General features: G+C 42.6%; 1 protein-coding gene across 2 annotated transcripts in view; it reads left to right on the plus strand.

Annotated features, from left to right (window-relative positions):
• The window catches only part of TAFA1 (TAFA chemokine like family member 1), a 1,243,985-nt gene extending 1,231,659 nt beyond the window's left edge, over positions 1-12,326 (plus strand). For both annotated transcript variants that reach the window (XM_069206577.1, XM_069206578.1), the window contains one exon: positions 11,224-12,326. Coding sequence is in view for 1 of the 2 variants with exons in the window: in XM_069206578.1 (XP_069062679.1) it covers positions 11,224-11,241 (18 nt within the window). In the remaining variant the exon portion in view is untranslated. The remainder of the gene's footprint in view (positions 1-11,223) is intronic.
• The last annotated feature ends 6,667 nt before the right edge of the window (positions 12,327-18,993 follow it).

Raw genomic sequence — 18,993 nt, forward strand, 5'->3', positions numbered from 1 at the left:
TACAGTCACTTTCACTGGTTCCACTCCTTTCATCAATCCCACCTCTTTCCCTGTCATGTCCCACACTTCCTTTCCGACTGTTTCCCGTAATTCGGCTGGAATATCTTCCTCAGTTATCATTGGGAAAAGGCAAATCAGAGGATACTCTTCATCGACAGTTTCCATTTCATCCCCCTCTACACTGTCCTCTTCTTCCCCACCACTGCTCGTCTGGATTGTTATTCCTTCGTTCAAACACATGATCGAACAACCCAATTTGCACAATAGGTCTCTTCCTAACAGTGCTATCGGGCTTGAGTCACATACCACAAACTGATGCACCCCTTGATAGTTACCGATGCTGACTGGTACCGGATCTGTTATTGGGTTCGTCAGGTGCCTGTTTGCTACTCCCTCCACTTGAACTGTCCTCCCTGAGAGTGGCAAATTTGGTACTTCACTGCTCTTAACAGTTGAACGTGTGGCTCCTGTGTCAACCAAGAATGAGACACGATGACCCATTACTCTTCCCTCTACGTACGAACCCTTTTGATCAACTTCCAATGATGCTGCAAGCACACAATCTCCTTCTTCTTCTGAACTTTCACTCTCCCATACATTGTTTATTCCACTCTCACTGTGTAATGGGAACTGTTGTACGGTGCCATTTGTACTCATTACCTGACCCGAGACCTGTGGAGGAATCATCACTTGCTGCTGACTCATTGGTGCCAAAGGTATTTGCATTTGCTGATTAGGTACCATGGGTAACTGCTGTTGCATTGGCTGCATTTGCGTCATCTGCATACGAGGCATCTGCATCTGCTGCGGCTGCATGGGCTGTAACCCCTGCAACTGATTTACGGTCTGAAAATTTGAGTTTGGACTTCTCATTTTCGGTCCCCTCATTGTCTGAAATGCATTGACATCATTGTTTTGCTGACCAACACCTGCGCCTGCACCTGCACCTTCCTGCACCACCATCGGGCACTCGCGTTTCCAATGACCGACAATTCCGCACACGTGACACGGCATCACCTTCTTCATTGCCTGCACACCCGTCACAACAGTGTTCAAATCCGGACCATTATTCACAAAACCTCCTCTGCCTCTGCCTCTGGCCTGTGGCTGAAACGCCATGTTTCCCTGCAACTGCGGCTGTGGTTGCGGTACCTGCTGTTGGAACCCTTGCATCCCTTGCAAACCTTGCAGACCTGTCTGAGCTGCTTTAAGTTGCATCATCATCACCTTCTCTTTCAACCTTTTCTGTTTCACTTCAATTTCGTCGCTACAGTATTTCGCATAATTCAACACCTCATCGATCGGTTTCGACTGCCAACAAATCAAATGCGACTTTATCATCTGGCTTATCTCTGGTCTCAGCCCTTCCACAAATCTGAACACAAAATGAAGCATGTCCTTCGCCTCTATTGTCTCTGTGCCACTGTAGTTCTTAAACGCCTTCAACAACCTCTCATAGTAACTATGAATCGATTCTTTAGCCTCTTGGGCAGTTCGGTCGATCTTCTGCCAATCCACATTTTTCGCGGCCACTTTCGTCTTCAAGTGCTCAATCACCTTATAGTACAAGCTCATCACCATAGGCGATGGTGCACCCGTCTCCCTGTCTCTTTCTGGTTCACTTGTCGGCCAACCTACAGCTCTTTTGCAATCCTCCCACAAATCTGCTGGAACCACAATCTCAAAGAGAGTCTTCAGATCTTCCCAGAGACATTTTGCAAGCTTCACAAACCTATCAGTCTGCTGATACCATTCGATCGGCTTCTCTCTCAGTTTGGGAAAATCATCCGTAAATGACTGAATGTCGCTTCTGTGCCATGGTACATGTATTAATTTCCCCCCTGCTGTCTCCCTCATTGGCAGCATGGTTACTGTCTCGCTGCTTTGTGGTCTTTTCTCATTATGCTCTGTAGCACTGTCCCTCCTCTTTTCCTTTCTCTTTACCCATCTGCTTTCCCACTTGTCTAAGCACCTCCACACTTGTGCACTCTGCAACAATTCTCTAAGGTGCGCCTTCATGCCTGCTGACCTCATGTGTTCAAAATCTGCGGTCCCAAAATCCAACCTATAGCTCCTGCTCAAGTGTTTCATCTTGTCTATATCAACCCCGTTTTTGTCAGCTACCTCCTGCAAGCTTTTGTGTACCTTGTTCACTTCTTTTGTTATCCTGGGACATAGATATCTCAGCTCTTCTTCCGAGTAGGACTCTAACCTATTCACACCCATAGTCCCTTCCACCAATTATTGTGCTTCCATGTTCAGCCTCATCCTGTTCATATAATCTTCTCCCTTCCCACTGTCTGAGCTTTGTGTGGAATTTAGACTGTTGAACCACTGTGTCAGCTGTTGCGCATTCAACCCCATCAGTGTAGCGTTCACATCGACTGCCATTGATGGTTGCGGCAACTTTTCAGTATTCGATGTTAAAGGTATTATCAGTGGGGGACTCGACCTCACCAGTGTCGACTGAGCACATACGGGACTAAACTCCATCAAGGTCCCAGATCCATTTGGCTGAGCCGCTATAGGAGTTATCCCTGGAGTGTTTTCTATGCACCTCCTCTCTGTCCCATTCTGCAGCATTGATCCCTGACCGCTCATACCTATATTAGGCTGACTGTACAAAGGTACCGGTGGACCTACAGTAATGGGTAGCGATATCGCATCTGGGTTCTGTCCATTTCCCATGTTCTGAGGCATGTTCATTCCCACACCATGGGTCATCATTGCCGGCATGCCCATCTGACTCCCCGTCATTTGAGCATGTGCGTTTCCCCCTTGCATCTGCTTCTGGGGCATCAAAAACTGAGTTGATTCAGCTTGTGCCAATGTTGGGTTGTGACCATTCTGTACTCCCCTTACGGTTTGTTCTAGAATCATTCCTCCACTGTTGTCACTGCTGTAGTACCCTGGCATCTGCGGCTGATAATTTTCTGCTGGTTTCAACATAGGCACGTCTGGATATATTCTCCTGACCTGCGGTATCTGCGGGGTGAACAGTAAACTCGGGTCCTTAGATCCCGATGATGCTCCTGAACTCTGAGTTTCACTGTTCTGTACCGGTGCCGGAGGGGCAGAACTGGTACTTGGACCTTGTCCACTCTCTGCATAAGGTGGTGGACGGTCGTTCAGCAATTGCATTATTAGCTCCTCATCCTCTAACTCCTCTTCTCTTCTCAACTTCTCCTCATCCTCTCTATCCTTGGAACACTTCCTGTTTGTCTTGCAGGTAGCTTTCTTACCTGTCTCCTCTTCTTCCTTAGTAATTGCCGGGAACAATTTTATCCCCTGCAATACATCTGACCTCCACACCTTTTGTGCATTATCCCACCTAGCGTCCGCTAGTGTCTTTTCTACCTTTCTTATTCTGTTCTCGAACTTATTTTGCTGTTGCTGTCTAGCCATCAGTTCCCAAATCGCTAGAGCCTCAAACTGTGCTGGCCTTGGAGGTACCTTCATGTCGTACATCGTGAATCTCAAATTCTCTAGAATCCTTATATTGAATGTCCCATGGATCGGGAATGCTACGCTCCCATGTTTCTCTGTCAACTTGTGCCATTGCTTTAGCCAAAGGCACGGAGCTACCCCTTCTCTTCCATTACAATGTAAGCTGGTGTACCCTCGGGCGGCGTCTCCTCTCCTACGCTCGCTTTAATGTAAGACTCCCCCTTCATCGCACTCCTGAATGCTTTAAAGAATTTCATTTTCTCGTCTTTTATTTCACAAAGTTTGTAATCAATAGGTGACTTTAATTCCCGGAATACTCTTCACTTGCCTTTCCCCTTCCAATCGAGCCCCACGGACTGCGTCCAATCCGTGCGCGACCCTTCCCTGCAACCAACCTATCCCAGCGCGGCTCCTAGTGACGTCACACTCACACACACTGCGGCTGACAAAGCCTCGCGGCTAGTCCTCCTTCACTCAGCTCCTTTCGTGACAACTTCTTGCATGTATCGCGAGCTACAAAAACTAAAACAGATCTGTCGGTTTACTACAGGAAGGGTAACACAGTCGCTTCAGGACCTTAGGGACTTTTCACTAGCCTCGGCAGTTATTCCGTCTTTCTCGGTCCCCACGTTCGCAAGCAAATCTGACCCGCAGATCTACTCTCAACTTGTCAATGATCTGTTCTAGTGCACTTAGAATATTGTCAAAGCCCGAAGTCGAAGTTTCTTTCACTCCCTAACACACGTACCGACTCGTCGACCACGCCCGATCAACCTACTAAACCGCCCAGACCACAACATAAATCAACATACTCCGGAGTCTCTTGACCTCGCAGGGCCCGTCTCAACAACAACAACCACGTGGACCTTTTTATGCACAAAGCGCCACACGCACATGAAGTTCGACGACTTCCCTACTCTCACACTCGGAGCCGCACCTCCGCTATTTCTATGAAGTTCGACGACTTCTCTACTTCTACACTCGGAGTCGCACCTCCGCTATCCTCTAAAAAAGAAAAAATCCTCGCAACCTTTTCACACGCAATAAGCTGTGCAAGCACAAAACCCTAACTTCACTCAAACCATCACTAGTACCGCCAACGCTGATCTCACACCTCCGTTCTCTCCATTCGCAAGCTCCGAGATCCCGGGAAAGTTGCGGTGGACCTAGCCCATCATCATTCTGTCAATCAGTTATATCCAAGAAAAATCTAATTCAACTTCTCAAATGGGGTCTCAAAAGTCGAAACCGTTAATTCAACACCATGTACTTTAAGAGTACAGGGTCCCAAAAGACGAAACCATCCTCTGCTACCATCTACTGATAGAGCGGTCCGTACTAGTAACTTTACCTGTATTCGGACGCTCTTTAGGCCGATGAATCTTTTAACTAAGTGGAACTCTCCGTACTCCTAATCAGTCAATTTAATCAGATCAATAATCAATAACGAACATAAGCAATACCCTGATCAACATAACACTTTACAATTAATCCAGAATACATTTCGGCGAACCCCTGACCTTTCAGTCAGGAATAACCACACCAGTTTATTGCAAAGTTAGTAAATTTATTTCCCTATATTAACAAAGCTAGCACAATATAAATGTGTCTCAACACCAAATGATAAACGTAAATGAACATTAATAGCTGTCCATAGCGGCGAAACAAGTGCAATCTATTCAGCATTTGAATCACAAGGCATTCGATAATAGCAATGCAAATCACTAATACGATAATCTGTAATGAACTAATTGCATACATTTAGTCAGCATAACAAGGTCTCAAATTGCATCGTGCGACAAAAGGAATCCTCATCTAACCTCAAATTAGCATCGGCATGTGGGACCTCATGCGAAAACAATTTAGTAACATTAATTTGGAAAAAACTCCTAACTAGGGATCTTGTCAAAATCAGCAGTTGGTTACCTAAAAGAAACACAATGCAATTTTACAATTTTCCTTTCATATTTACCAATTACTATCAGCATTCAAGGAAGTCTTCGTCTCACAGGTACCGTCTCTCGATCAGCATGGGTACCGTTTCTATCGGCATGGGACGGGGCAAAGGGGCAGGGGTGGACGGGGCAATTGCCTCACGGCGGCAAGGTAAAATTATTACTTCATGCAAAGGGATCAAATCAAAATTAAAGTCTCTAGGGCCAGAATCATTTAAAGTCTCTTTCTCTCGATTAGAGAAAGCATCAAAGTCTCTCAAAATGGCGTCGCAGCAAAGTGGGCCATAATAGCTACGAAGTCTGCAAAATGGCAGGTATCGAGCTGGTAATGGCTACTTTCTTCTCGTGCACCTGACTTTTATAGACAACAGTTCAAATCCAGTAGGGTCTTCCATTGGAGGGTTCATAGGTTAGCTTCAAATTGTCCAATCAAAAACGACAGTTCTCAAGCTTTTACTTAAGCATACATTATCCTTGGAGATGGGTACGCAAGTTGCAACATTTTATACCAATTAGCTCACTTTCAGAGCCTCCATTGTGCGCACCTGCAAATCGACCTTGGAGTAAAGAGAAAATATGCCAGGCTGGCACGAAACCTTAAGATAAGCATGTGAACGATCCCAGTGGAAAAGTACAGCTTCAAGCAAAAATACACGTTTAATAGCACATTGGAAAAATACGAGCATCTAAACCGTGAGACCAGGCAACTAGGCCAAAGCCTCCGCTAAAATAATGCTAAGCTAAAACATTTCAAGCAAGCAAATCGTAGCACACGTTTATGATTATGTCGGATTAGTGCAATTCTAATACACCACGTTATATGAAGCACGCTTATAAATGTTGGCAAACTACTCTGAGGGCACATTTTATCCCCGTACAATCTTTATTAGTTCGGTTAAAGTCACACATGATTATTGCAGCACTACGTTTAAGCGTTAATAAATCAAAACCTTCATTTTCTGCTTCATCACTGCCACCTTTATCTCACCTCAGTTAACATTTTGTCCCAGGGCCCTCGACGTACAAAACCTGAAAACAGAGACCAGGGGCTGCATCATGAACACATCTCATAGAAGCAACATAGAGGAGAGTGTCTGTTTTCACTGACACCAGAGAGTCTACATTGCATATGCTACCTTGATAACACTAGGAGGTAGTACATGAGTTAAGATGGCATGGCTAGGAAACACGGAGATGTCATTGCCATTGCAAGATCGTGGTGTGTGAATTTGCATAATTTGCTTTTGTGTGAGTATGTGAATTTTCAGAAAGATAACACACACATATGTGTAATTACACGAAATTCACATCAGGCATGTGCTGCTATATTTTAGAACAAAATACATCCTTTCATCCATTATGGACATGAGGATACATGTTGCTCTAAAATTTATCTAAAATATCACAAGCTATGCAACCAGTAGCCATTTGCTTTCTGGTCGTTCGCGTTGTTCCGTGCGCTTCTTATAACAGCTTCATTCTGTACCTATGCACAGTTTTCATACCATATCCCTTGCAGCGCTTTTCGGCATCAGCATATTTGGTTCTCTGAGTCAGTAAATTGTGTATTAGTGCAGGAGGGAAAAATGCATTTGTGAATCACCTGTTTTCAGCCATTCATTTTACAAAGCAGAAATCGGTAATCTAAATAAAGCAGCATATAGAGCTGCTGTTTTTGGTAGAGGACACAAAATACTGTGTGACAATTTTGTTTACCAATCCGTTGATCCTTCACGGAAAATAATCTGTGTTAAATTAGAAGGGAACACAGGCCCTCATTCTGACCCTGGCGGTCTTTGACCGCCAGGGCGGAGGACCGCGGGAGCACCGCCGACAAGCCGGCGGTGCTTCATTGGGGATTCCGACCGCGGCGGTAAAGCCGCGGTCGGACCGGCACCACTGGCGGGGTCCCGCCAGTGTACCGCGGCCCCATTGAATCCTCCGCGGCGGCGCAGCTTGCTGCACCGCCGCGGGGATTCTGACCCCCCCTACCGCCATCCAGATCCCGGCGGTCGGACCGCCGAGATCCGGATGGCGGTAGGGGGGGTCGCGGGGCCCCTGGGGGCCCCTGCAGTGCCCATGCCACTGGCATGGGCATTGCAGGGGCCCCCGTAAGAGGGCCCCTACATGTATTTCACTGTCTGCTGCGCAGACAGTGAAATACGCGACGGGTGCAACTGCACCCGTCGCACAGCTTCCACTCCGCCGGCTCGATTCCGAGCCGGCTTCATTGTGGAAGCCTCTTTCCCGCTGGGCTGGCTGGCGGTCTGAACGAGACCGCCCGCCAGCCCAGCGGGAAAGTCAGAATTACCGCCGCGGTCTTTCGACCGCGGAACGGTAACCTGACGGCGGGACTTTGGCGGGCGGCCTCCGCCGCCCGCCAAGGTCAGAATGAGGGCCACAGTCTTTTGCTGCGCAATTGATTAGCTTTAAAAATGGAGCAGTCTAGTATGAAGATATTGAATGTTGGGTTTAAAGTCCTAAAGAGTAATACATCAAAGGATGCCTTCTAGCACATTCCAGTATGTGGCGAGCAAGCATGCAGTTTTCAGTTGGGTATGGGAACCATTGTTTTTTAAATCAACAATTTTAGGTGTTTTGCAACCTCAAAAGTAATATATATTTCATTATGTGCATAAGAGTAGGGAAGAAGGAGCTACGGGGTCCATGTACTAAGGATAACTCGCAAACCAATGATTTTACACATTCTTCACCTTCATTTGGGCAACATTCAAGGTCCTAACCATTCACAATGCAAAATGCCAATTTGCTGTGTTTCGTGAATATACCTGCTTCATCAATATTGAAGCAGGAAGACTGGTTGTGGCCCACTGCGATTGGCTGAAAATGTACGAATGGGTGCACCGAGAGATAGGCAACAGACCTCTAGCCATAGATTTACATTCCCTAAATGCCAACATTGTTTTTCTCACAGAAATGTAATGTATGGAATGCTTGGATTGTTGTCAGCCACTGATGATCCCTTAGGCTTCATTTTCATCCATTGTGCTTTCCATCATGCCTCATTTATGTCTAAGTTCACCTTATGTAAATTAGTTCTGATTGTTCATCCCAAACTGCCAGGAAAGGTCTAGTCCAGAAGGGAACATAGGCAACCCCAGCCAGTTTTAGCCTATTTGAGCTTCATCAGTAGGGTGCAGCTTAAGACTTATGGGCCCAATGAGCACAGGACACATGTTTGGACATATCCATCGCACCGTGATTTTTTTACATGCAGTCTTTGTTACTGCAAAAAAGTTCTGTACATCAGGTATTTTGTGTGCTCTGGAATTCATATTAAAAAGGGATTTTTACGGATGGTAAACTTTGATCGAAAATCTCATAAGCCCTGAGGTATTGTTTTTTTTTAGCTATGTTCAATTAACTGTCAATTTTAACTTGTACATGAAATTAGAAAACGCAAGACATTGGCATTTACAGAGGCAGTACATTACCATTCTGCTTCGCTGTGTTCTTTTTGAATGATGCATCACCCTATAATTTGAAAATCAAATTTAGATGAAGACAATGAAATAGTAACAGCTGAAAATGCTGTCCTGTTGGAAGTAAATGCCATAACTGTTACTGCTATGAGATCATAAATACTTAGAGAGCTATACTTAATGTTTCAAAATCTAGTGAGTGACCTAGATGTCTCATTTTGAGATTGTACATTATGTTCTTATATTTTCTTTTTTTATATAGTTCTCACTTTGAAATAGTACCATGAGCACTGATATTCAATTACACTATGACTATAAATCATTAAAAACTATTAGGATGCTAAGTTAATGACATATACTCTGGACACTGTGAGGCTTTGACTATTTAGAGAGATGGGGATTAACTTATGAGGGTCTCATTATTGACTTACCTTGTGTTATCTGGGACCATGTTTACTTGGAAGATGGTCCTTAGCGTGGCCATCATTCAACTTACCTAGACTATCCAATAACTCCTGGAAACATCAATGATACAGGGTCAGACACATGCGATTTTTCCTTGATGAGTTCTACAAGTTTTCTTTATAACCTCAGACTTGGAAGCTTTACTGTGAATAAACTTTTGAAATCCATCACTACTCTTTGTACTTTTATATACTTCTTGCCTTGAAAAAGTCACAGATGGTTACTGAACACATTTCGGCTGTTGTGATATTATATGAAAATTTTATCATGAAATCTTCCATGTTTCAATAAAACTCACTTGATTGGACTTATCATCTACGAATCCTTATTCTATGGACTTACAATTACTTTTGAAATACCATTTGAGAGCTTGGGTCCCGGGGTGGCTCGCGGGAGGGAAAAGAGGTGTGGTGGCGCACAGCGGGAACAGGACATAAAAATATATTCATTTAAAAAAAGTATCTTTTTCACCACGTCGTGCCACTCCAATCTACTCCTGTCCTCCACTGCAAGCACAGGCTCTCAGCCAGCCCTGCATCCAATCCTAATGCTGCTGGCAGCGTGAAAGCAGCCTTAGGATTGGACAGAGATCCCAGCCAGGGTGACCCAAGACATAGTTAGAGTCTCTCCCTGTAGTCTCCAACCCTACAACACAGTGCCGGGTTGGGAGGAGCCCAGTGCACATGTGTGTGCTGTACACTTCCCCTTCCTGCTCTTCACAGACCCATGGCCCGCCCCTTTTACTATAAAACAATAATAAACATAATTTATAACTGTTTTATAGAAAATGTTTTGCAGCTGCAGCTGGCTGGGTGGGTGGGGGGGCGATGCTCCTCAGCCATAGCGGAGGAGCTGCTCATGCTTGGGTATCTTTCTGTACTTCAACAATTCTGAGGTGCGGTACATTTGATAAATTAACACTATATACATTTATGTGGTGTTAAATAAATATGACACTAATATGCAACTTTGCCTTTCTCTGAAATAGCACTTTATCTTATCTAGATTGTTATTAGGTTTTATGGATTTACATCATATGGATTGCATGTTTTCTTGTAGTTCCCCTATGCATCACCATTTCACCCAGGTAAATTTTGGCAAGTGAATTTTTTTTACTGAGGAACAATGCCTGGTAAATATCGGAACAAGCAGCTTTTTGGTGCACAAAGCATCAAAATGTGCAAGTTATATATTGTAAATGTCACAACTTGTAATAGATGATAATAATCGCACCTTTTACATTCCAATCATCTTGCTAGTGGGTTTCAAAAGGTGTGATCTCTCATAATGAGACTTTAATCTCAAATGAGTGGTGGTTGTGATACTGGTGTTTTGGCACAATGAAATGTTTTAAATAGGTGGTCCTCCAAATGTGGTTGAATAGAAGATCTATATGTCCTTGCTTAACTGCCCACTTCTCACTGTGCCAGGCTACTGTCTGAAAGGTTTGGGATGGCAGTAATTACTGCATAGCTTGGTGCATTGATGTAGGACTAGCTCAGGAGTAACACCACTTACACAATCAGAGGAAAAGAGATAACTATCTCTTTCACCATAGTTAGGTTGGCATTCTGTTCTGTGGTAGACGAAATGTGTCAGTCCTTCATAAATGTGCAAAAGTCAAAATCCTTACCTTTACATGTAGACTGATTGGAAGAACATTTTTAGCATGGTTAGAGGGAACAATCCGTTCGCCTTGCCTGAAGTCATTGTACATTTACAGTGATAAGTCTTATTTAGTGTAATGTTGTTAAATATTAAAACATCTTTTACATTCATGTAATATTTTGATAGACTTCAACTCTGCATTCATGAAATTTCTTAGTTTCCTTCAGTAGTTCATCTTGAAAGAGCTACAGAACAGTTTATGGTATCCAAATAGTAACATGATCATTTGCACTTATGTCTTTCAGATTCACCCGAGAACCTAACATTGAGTGTACCACATGAAAGCAGAACTGAACATTCAGTGAAATTCAAAAGATGTCACACTGAAAGTTTCAACCATCTATAGCATTTCCAAGCCAAATGGATTTCTTACTTGCACTTTGACCTTTTTCAAACATGAACAGTGGGGTATCACTGAACAAAAGAATATGTTCCATAGAAATATTAACTCAAATGGTAGACTTTTCAATGGAAAAAGATGAAAATAGTTCATTGGGCAAGGTTCCAGAGAGGAAATATTGGAACCTCCTATATGTGATTTGGAAAAACAAATATTTGTAACATTTAACACATTAATTTGAGAGAAAGATTCACCCTTTGAGAAATAGATTGATTCCTTCATCTGTATCAATGTTATTGCAAGATATGAAGACTCCGGGCAGTTGCAGTGATAACCGTGATAACTGGAAACAAATATGCTGCAAATCAACTACTCAAACTTCGATATATATCTTCTTGGAGTACATTACTGAATCAAGAGCTTCCTTTCATTTCTACAGAATCTTCTTGAAAAGGCTGTATGGTGTGCCCAGTTTTGTTTGTGCTAAGCAGGCTTTTCTCCCCTTGTACAATACTAGCATGTTAGCTTTGCTTACATATCCATACTTTATACTTGATGCAGTATATACATGTGGTTCTAGCCTTTTTCCAGAATATATTTTTAGCTCCATGAAAGACAATTAGCATAAAAGATAAAAAATACAAATTGCCAGTGAATTGCCATCTGTTGCAAATTTCTTTGGTACAGTTTTGTTAGCCCTTTTCCTCCCTTTGTAATACAGGTGTAAATACAATGTCTTCAAACTTTGTACATATGGAATAGTATGCCGTAATCCTCATTAATGTCACTGGAGTTCTGCGCTTTTATCTTAGAAGTCCATCTGAAAGGGTAAAAGTTTCTTCCCTTTTTAAGTTGTTTTTAATGGTTATTTAGTATAAACCCAGATTGTATGGACTATCTGACTCCACCCAGCATCTTCATGTCGCTGCAAGCTAGAGATAAGTAATGGCATTCGTTGAAATTTCGATATTTATAATCCTGACTGGAGCATTAAAGTGTTTAATTTGTACATTTTGTCAATCTTCCTCATGTTTTAAATATGTTTGCTATTAACGAGGTTTGAGTTTGCAGGATTTGTAGACGGTATACCAGTCAATAAACAAAGGCAACTGAAGCTACTACGAACAGCTGCAGTAATTGGACACATTGGGATTAGTTACAATATGGAGGATTCAACCAGACTTCACATCCAATGACAGTATGAAAAATGTCGACCATTCTTGTAGTAATCAGCTACAAAATAGCAAGCAGAGTACGGTCTACAAGGGAAAACCAAGCAAACACTCACATGCACATGAATGCCAAACTATCGGAAATTAAATTAGTGGACTTTATGAGCAAAATCCATTGTGCTGTAAATGTGACTAGTCGTAATCCTCGATGCAAATCAAAATGATGATTACGTTAACCAGGGTCATAACTGCTGACAGTAAGTCAGTTAAACACAGTGCATTGGGTTGCTTAGGAAAAGATATGGACTCATGCTCAGGCCGTGAAAAACATATTTTGAAAAATAATTTACTTCAGGATATACACTGCCATTTTCTTAACCTTACAAAAGTATAAAACCATAAACATGATGAACTCCATATGATTCATAAATACAACTAAACTCGATAGCACATATTTTAGGCAAGAGTTGATTGGCTTTTCTATTCCAGTCCCAACATACTGAATTATTTTATGAAAACACGTATTTCTTTGCATAGGTAAACGGACATGTGGTGCTTTACATACAGGTAAGCGTTTGATTCATTGAGACAAAACATGAATCTCACTGGTGGGACAGACATGCCTAACACAATATCCACTTGCCAGCTAAAGGAACAAAATGTACATATTTACATAAGTCTGTGTTGCTATCTGTCTTGTATTTCATATCGCAACAGTTGTGTTTTCTTTCTGATTTTGAACTCTTGAAGTGAGCAGGTGGTCCACGTCTCAAGCAGGAAGTTCCAAAGAAACAGATCTAAGGGCCAGATGTACAAAAGGATTTTACCCATTCTGTGTCTATGGGAAAAAGCTTTCGTACATATGGCCCTAAGAGAGGCAAAGGCCAAAACCTGAGTAAGCACCAGGTGATATAGGTGTTGCCACAAAATTGGGAATGACGTGACCTTAATTTTATGTCAAGACCGGAGGCTCCTATTATGCTTACTTTTCCTGCTTTAATATCAATAGCAGCAGTCAGGAGTATTAACCAATCCCAGAAGGTTAGCAGAACAAGCTACCAATGGGAGATAAAGGGTTAAAACAAACTAATCAGAATGCAATGTACATAAAGATATACCCAACTTGACTGCAAGCAGCCCTCTTTTCTTGTTGCTCGCAGTCAAGATAACTATATCTTTATTGCCTTCTTCACAAGCGTAACTTATAATGTTTAATATTCTCTATTTTATTATATATTCCAATGTATTTTAGCATTGTTATGTGCGTACTGGCTTTGTTGTTTCCGTTTTATACAAAAAAAAAAACTTTTTTCTTCTCATTCGGTCGTCACGACCGTTGTGCTCGTGCTCCTGGCGCCGCTCTGAGTGTTCTGATATTCGCTTCAGAACACTCCTGCATGCCTCACCTCACCACCCGCATCGTTCCCTGACGCTTATTCCGTGTTTTTCGCCAGTAAGCGGCTATTTTTAGCCGTTTCTCCTCGCACCCAATCTGACTTCGATTCTGCTGCTTCCTGGGGGCGTGGCTTCCTTCTGCCTCTCGTTCTGGTTGGCAGGGACGTTTTTCCTCACACGCCCCTTATTACACCTTACCAAATTTAACCCTGTGTTTTCCAGGATAACATTTTACTAGTTTAAAATGGATTTTTCCTCATTTTTTGACACAAATAAGGATGACATTAATAATGACAATGATATATTCTCAGAAAACTTAAGCAAATTTATACAATCTTCTGTGGAAAAGGCTGTTTCTGCCTCCATGTCCAAAATTTGTAAACAGTTAGAAAACACTGTTTCATCCTGTCTAACTCAATCACAATTGGCCCTATCTGCGGGGGAAAGCAGAAAGAGCAAAGCCCCGGAGGCTTTCAATGATAACCACACTAATGTTTCTGCGCTACTGTACAGTGAGTCTACCTCACCCAGGTTGGAGGACGACGTGCCTCACAGGCCTCCTAGTAAGGCGGGGAAAACTTCTGTGGGTTCTAAAAGCAAAGTGCCCTAGACCTTCGCTACCTTTACACATTACCTCTACCCCTACCATAGATACCTCTATGATAAAAAAATTCTCCAAATTTGGGAAAGACCCACGCAAAGGGGTTGATAGAGCCTGGTCAGTCTGTCAAGACAAACTATTAGATATTGTAGGTCCTCTTGCCTGCATTTTTTACATGGCTGAATCTGCACGTTTAAACAACGATTCAGTTGATTCAGAAGAATTTCACTTTGGATCCAGTGAGCATTTTGTCTTTTGGGGAACGCAAACTCGGCAATGACCCACGAACGGCGAAAGGGGCTCTTACTCAAACTAGATCCTAAGTTAGCTAATCTTGCTGTTATGGACCCAGGTCCCAAAGCTGACGGCTTGCTGTTTGGCGATTCCTTCATTAAGGAATTAAGCAAATGCGTTACTACCTTTGCGTCCCTTGACAAAGCGCAACAGTCGCTCAAGAAAGTCTTCAACGCTCGTGTTTTTGCCAGGGCCGGTAGAGGAAGGGGTCGCTTTACTGGCCGTAACGCCAGATTTCAAGGCTACAGAGGCTCCTTCAGTTCCCAACCACAAGAATTCAGACCGCAATTCTATCCTCAGCGAGCCAGAGGCTTCCGGGGGCAGAAACCAACATAATTCCAATACCTACTCTCCCGCAGGTAAGCCCTTTTTCTGGCCATCTTTCAATAGGGGGTCATCTAAGGTTTTTTCTCCACAAGTGGAAGCAACTTACATCAGACCCTTGGGTACTCGACACAGTCACAGGTTACTCAATAGAGCTTTGCGAAACCCCTTGTCAACATTTTCTCCCTCTGCCTCTAAAATTCTCCTCAGAAATGGCAGATCTAGTATCTTCAGAAATCCAATCCCTTCCCTCCAAACAGGCTATTCAACTAGTTCAACCTCATCATACGGGTTTCTTAAGCACCATCTTTCTAGTGATCAGGAAAAACAAAAATTAATTCATAGTTTACTGTCATTTCAAAATGGAGACAATCCTGCACCTCAGAGATTCTCTCCTTTTGAACGATTGGTTAGTTCGTCTAGACCTTCAAGACGACTATCTAACAATTCCCATTCTTCAATCTCACAGGAAATTTCTCCAGTTTTAATGGCAACAACACACCTACCAATTTTCTTGCCTTCCTTTCGGTCTTTCTTCAGCTCCTGGGTGTTTCACCATGTTTCACCATGTTAATGAAACCAGTAGTAGCCCATCTCAGAGCACAAGGTTTTCGTCTAATTGTTTACCTAGACGATATACTTCTCATGCATCAAAATCCCATAACACTATACTCTCAACTTTCTTACATTACTTCTCTCCTATCAGATCTAGGTTTCATCATCAACACAGACAAATCCATTCTAACACCGTCCCAATCCATAGAGTTTCTAGGATTTCTAGTAAATTCCCCTCAAGGAATCCTTCAGCTCCCAGATTAGAAAATAAAATTATCAAATCAGAAATAACCCAATCTTTACGGCAGACTTCTCTCTCCCTTCAGTCTCTTGCAAGGATTGTAGGTCTTCTTTCTTCCTCAGTTCAAGCGGTCTTCCCGGGTCCACTCCATTATCGAGCTCTCCAAAGGTTGAAAATTCAACACCTGCGCAAGGGTCTTGCTTATTCAGATTCCATCCCCCTCGATCAAGAATCCTGTACAGAACTCCAATGGTGGCTAGACCACCTGGAAGCCTGGAAAGGAAGGACTATCTTTGCGTCAGCCCCAGATCTTGTCTTAGAATCCATCGCAAATGGGGTCCCTTCCAGATAGACCTTTTTGCATTGCGACTAAATACTCAAATTCCCCAATTCTTCAGTTGGAGACCAGATCCCCAAGCTCTGGCAACCAATGCCTTTCTTCAAAACTGGTCAGATGCAATAAACTATGCCTTCCCTCCTTTCATCATGATCAACAGAGTGCTTGCACAAGTATGTCAACAAAAAGCCACAATAATTATAATAGTCCCATTTTGGCAGTCCGGAGTCTGGTTTCCTCCCCTCCTAGAACTATCCATAGACTTTCCGGTCCCTCTTCCCTCCATCCCATCCATACTTCTCAATGACCAGGGTCTTCCCCACGACCTGATCCTCAACAAATCCCTGCTTCTATCAGCCTGGAAGGTGTCAGGACTACTTCCTCTTATCCAGGAATTTTCGCTCGAAGCCTTAGCCTATATCAACAATTCCTGGGCCCCCGGCACATCTAAAGCTTACAACTCCGCTTGGTCAATCTGGTCTAGCTGGTGTATGGGAAAATCTTGTAATCCCTTTTCAGCAGATTTAAGCTCAATAGCCAATTTTCTCGCATCACAAGCCAGCTCTGGAAAATCTTATAGAACCATCAATTTGTATCCTTCAGCTATCTCTCTTCACCATCCTTTTATTAATGGTAAACTAGTTGGAGAACATCCTCTCATCTACCGGTTATTAAAGGGAGTAAGATTTTCCAACCCGCCTCTACCCAAATATTCTGTTTTATGGGATGTTAATCTTGTTTTACAAATGTTATTATCTTGGCAAGATAATGAATTGTTGTCTCTTCAAATGCTCTCTGCTAAATTAACAATGTTATTGTGTATAGTCTCTATTAAACGTCTTACTGATGTTGGAGCTCTAGATGTTTCTGCTCGACATTTCACCCCTACTGGTGTACTGTTTAATGTTACCAGACGTAAAAAAAAACAATATTTCCTCAGTGTTCTACCCTTTCTTTCCCAACCAACCTAAGTTATGCGTAGGTAACTGTCTAAAAGTCTATGAGCAAAAGACTATGGATCTCAGAACGTCTTCCACCACCCAACTCTTAATTTCCTTTAAAAAACCCTTTAAACCAGTCTCCTCTCCTACCTTGGCCCATTGGGTTAAATAGATCATGTCCCTTGCTGGAATTGATATCTCCAAATTTGGAGCCCATTCCTCCCGAGGTGCTATGGAGTCTAAAGCCTTTTGGGATGGCTCCCGTTTCGAAGAAATTCTGAGATCTGCAGATTGGTCAAATGATTCTACCTTTTGTACTTTCTATTGCAAACATGTTAATACTGTGTCTTCAGTTGTGATTGATATGCTTTAAACAAGCATAATAGGAGCCTTCGGTCTTGACATAAAATGTAGATTTTCCAAATAAATTATTATGGAAAGTCTTCATTTTATTAAAGACACGGAGGCGAGTATTATCCAACCACTCAGCCATGATAATCCATTTCTGTTTTTTCCCTCCCTCTAGTTTCCACAAATGCTTCAACAATGACATCAGGATAGAATCCCACGCTCAGCTTCCACCATGGGTCAAAGCTCCACTCTGCCTACCGTATCTGTGGATCACTATCATCTTCCTCACCCCAAACTGGACTCTACTTTTGTTATGGACTGGTTCCAAGAAATGTTCCCTCTAATTTTAGCTGTTTGCATAATTGCTTCTATATTTCCTTTATTTCAAACTTACTAATGACTTCTCACAGAAGAAAAGAGGGCTACTTGGAGTCAAGTTGGGCATATCTTTATGTACATTGCATTCTGATTGGTTTGTTTTAACCCTTTATCTCCCATTGGTAGCTTGTTCTGCTAACCTTCTGGGATTGGTTAATACTCTTGAGTGCTGCTATTGATATTAAAGCAGGAAAAGTAAGCATAATACTCGCCTCTGTGTCTTTAATAAAATTAAGACTTTCCATCATAATTTATTTGGAAAATCGACATTTTCCAGCTGATATGTAGAATGATAGAGAGTTAGAGAGAGTGAGGGGCCAGGGCATCTACTGATTTGAATAAAAGTGATGGTTTGTTTTATACTACCAAATTGTTAGTGGTGAGCACTATGGCCTGACGGTGATTGGCGGATGTGTGCCATAATAAGTTATAAAATCCAGGAGCAAAATGTAGAACTTTGTCAAGTTTTGCAAAGGCACAATTATGGAGGCCTACCTAAAGATAATCATTCCAATCTACTAAATACCAGTAGCTGATGCGTGTTTTGGCTGAATTCAATCGAATGTTATGAACAAATGCATCGTAATTGAAACTGCAGCTGTGGCAGAGTTAGTGACTAAGGGTTCAATCTGCATGGATGGTCTGAAGTGAACCCTGAGGTTTGATGCCAATTGGATCAATTTCAGGGAGTCTGGAGGATGGGCAAGATAATGTATTTTCTAAGAAGTAAGGGTGAAGAGGATGGAAGGTATAGGATCTAAGTTCAATTAGAGTTCAGTATGAGTTACCAAACTGCCATCTAGTGTCAGACAGATGTGGCTCTGTCTGAAATGCATGACATTAGACAGGGTGTGAAAGGTGGAAAGAACATGACTTGGATATGAGTAATGCAAGAAGTCAAAAGAGAATATGATTTCATCAAGAGAACAGGTGCATAGTGAGAAAAGAAGGGTGTCAAGGGAGAGCCTTTAGGGACGCCCATTAGGAGTGGGTTGAGTGTGCATGGCTTGGAGTCTAAAAGGAACCTTAAAAAGGTGAAGGAAAACCATCTGTGTGCTAGGAAAGTGGCTCATAGTGACTCTGAAG

The sequence above is a fragment of the Pleurodeles waltl genome, chromosome 9, assembly GCF_031143425.1.
Source record: "Pleurodeles waltl isolate 20211129_DDA chromosome 9, aPleWal1.hap1.20221129, whole genome shotgun sequence".
NCBI lineage: Eukaryota > Metazoa > Chordata > Amphibia > Caudata > Salamandridae > Pleurodeles > Pleurodeles waltl.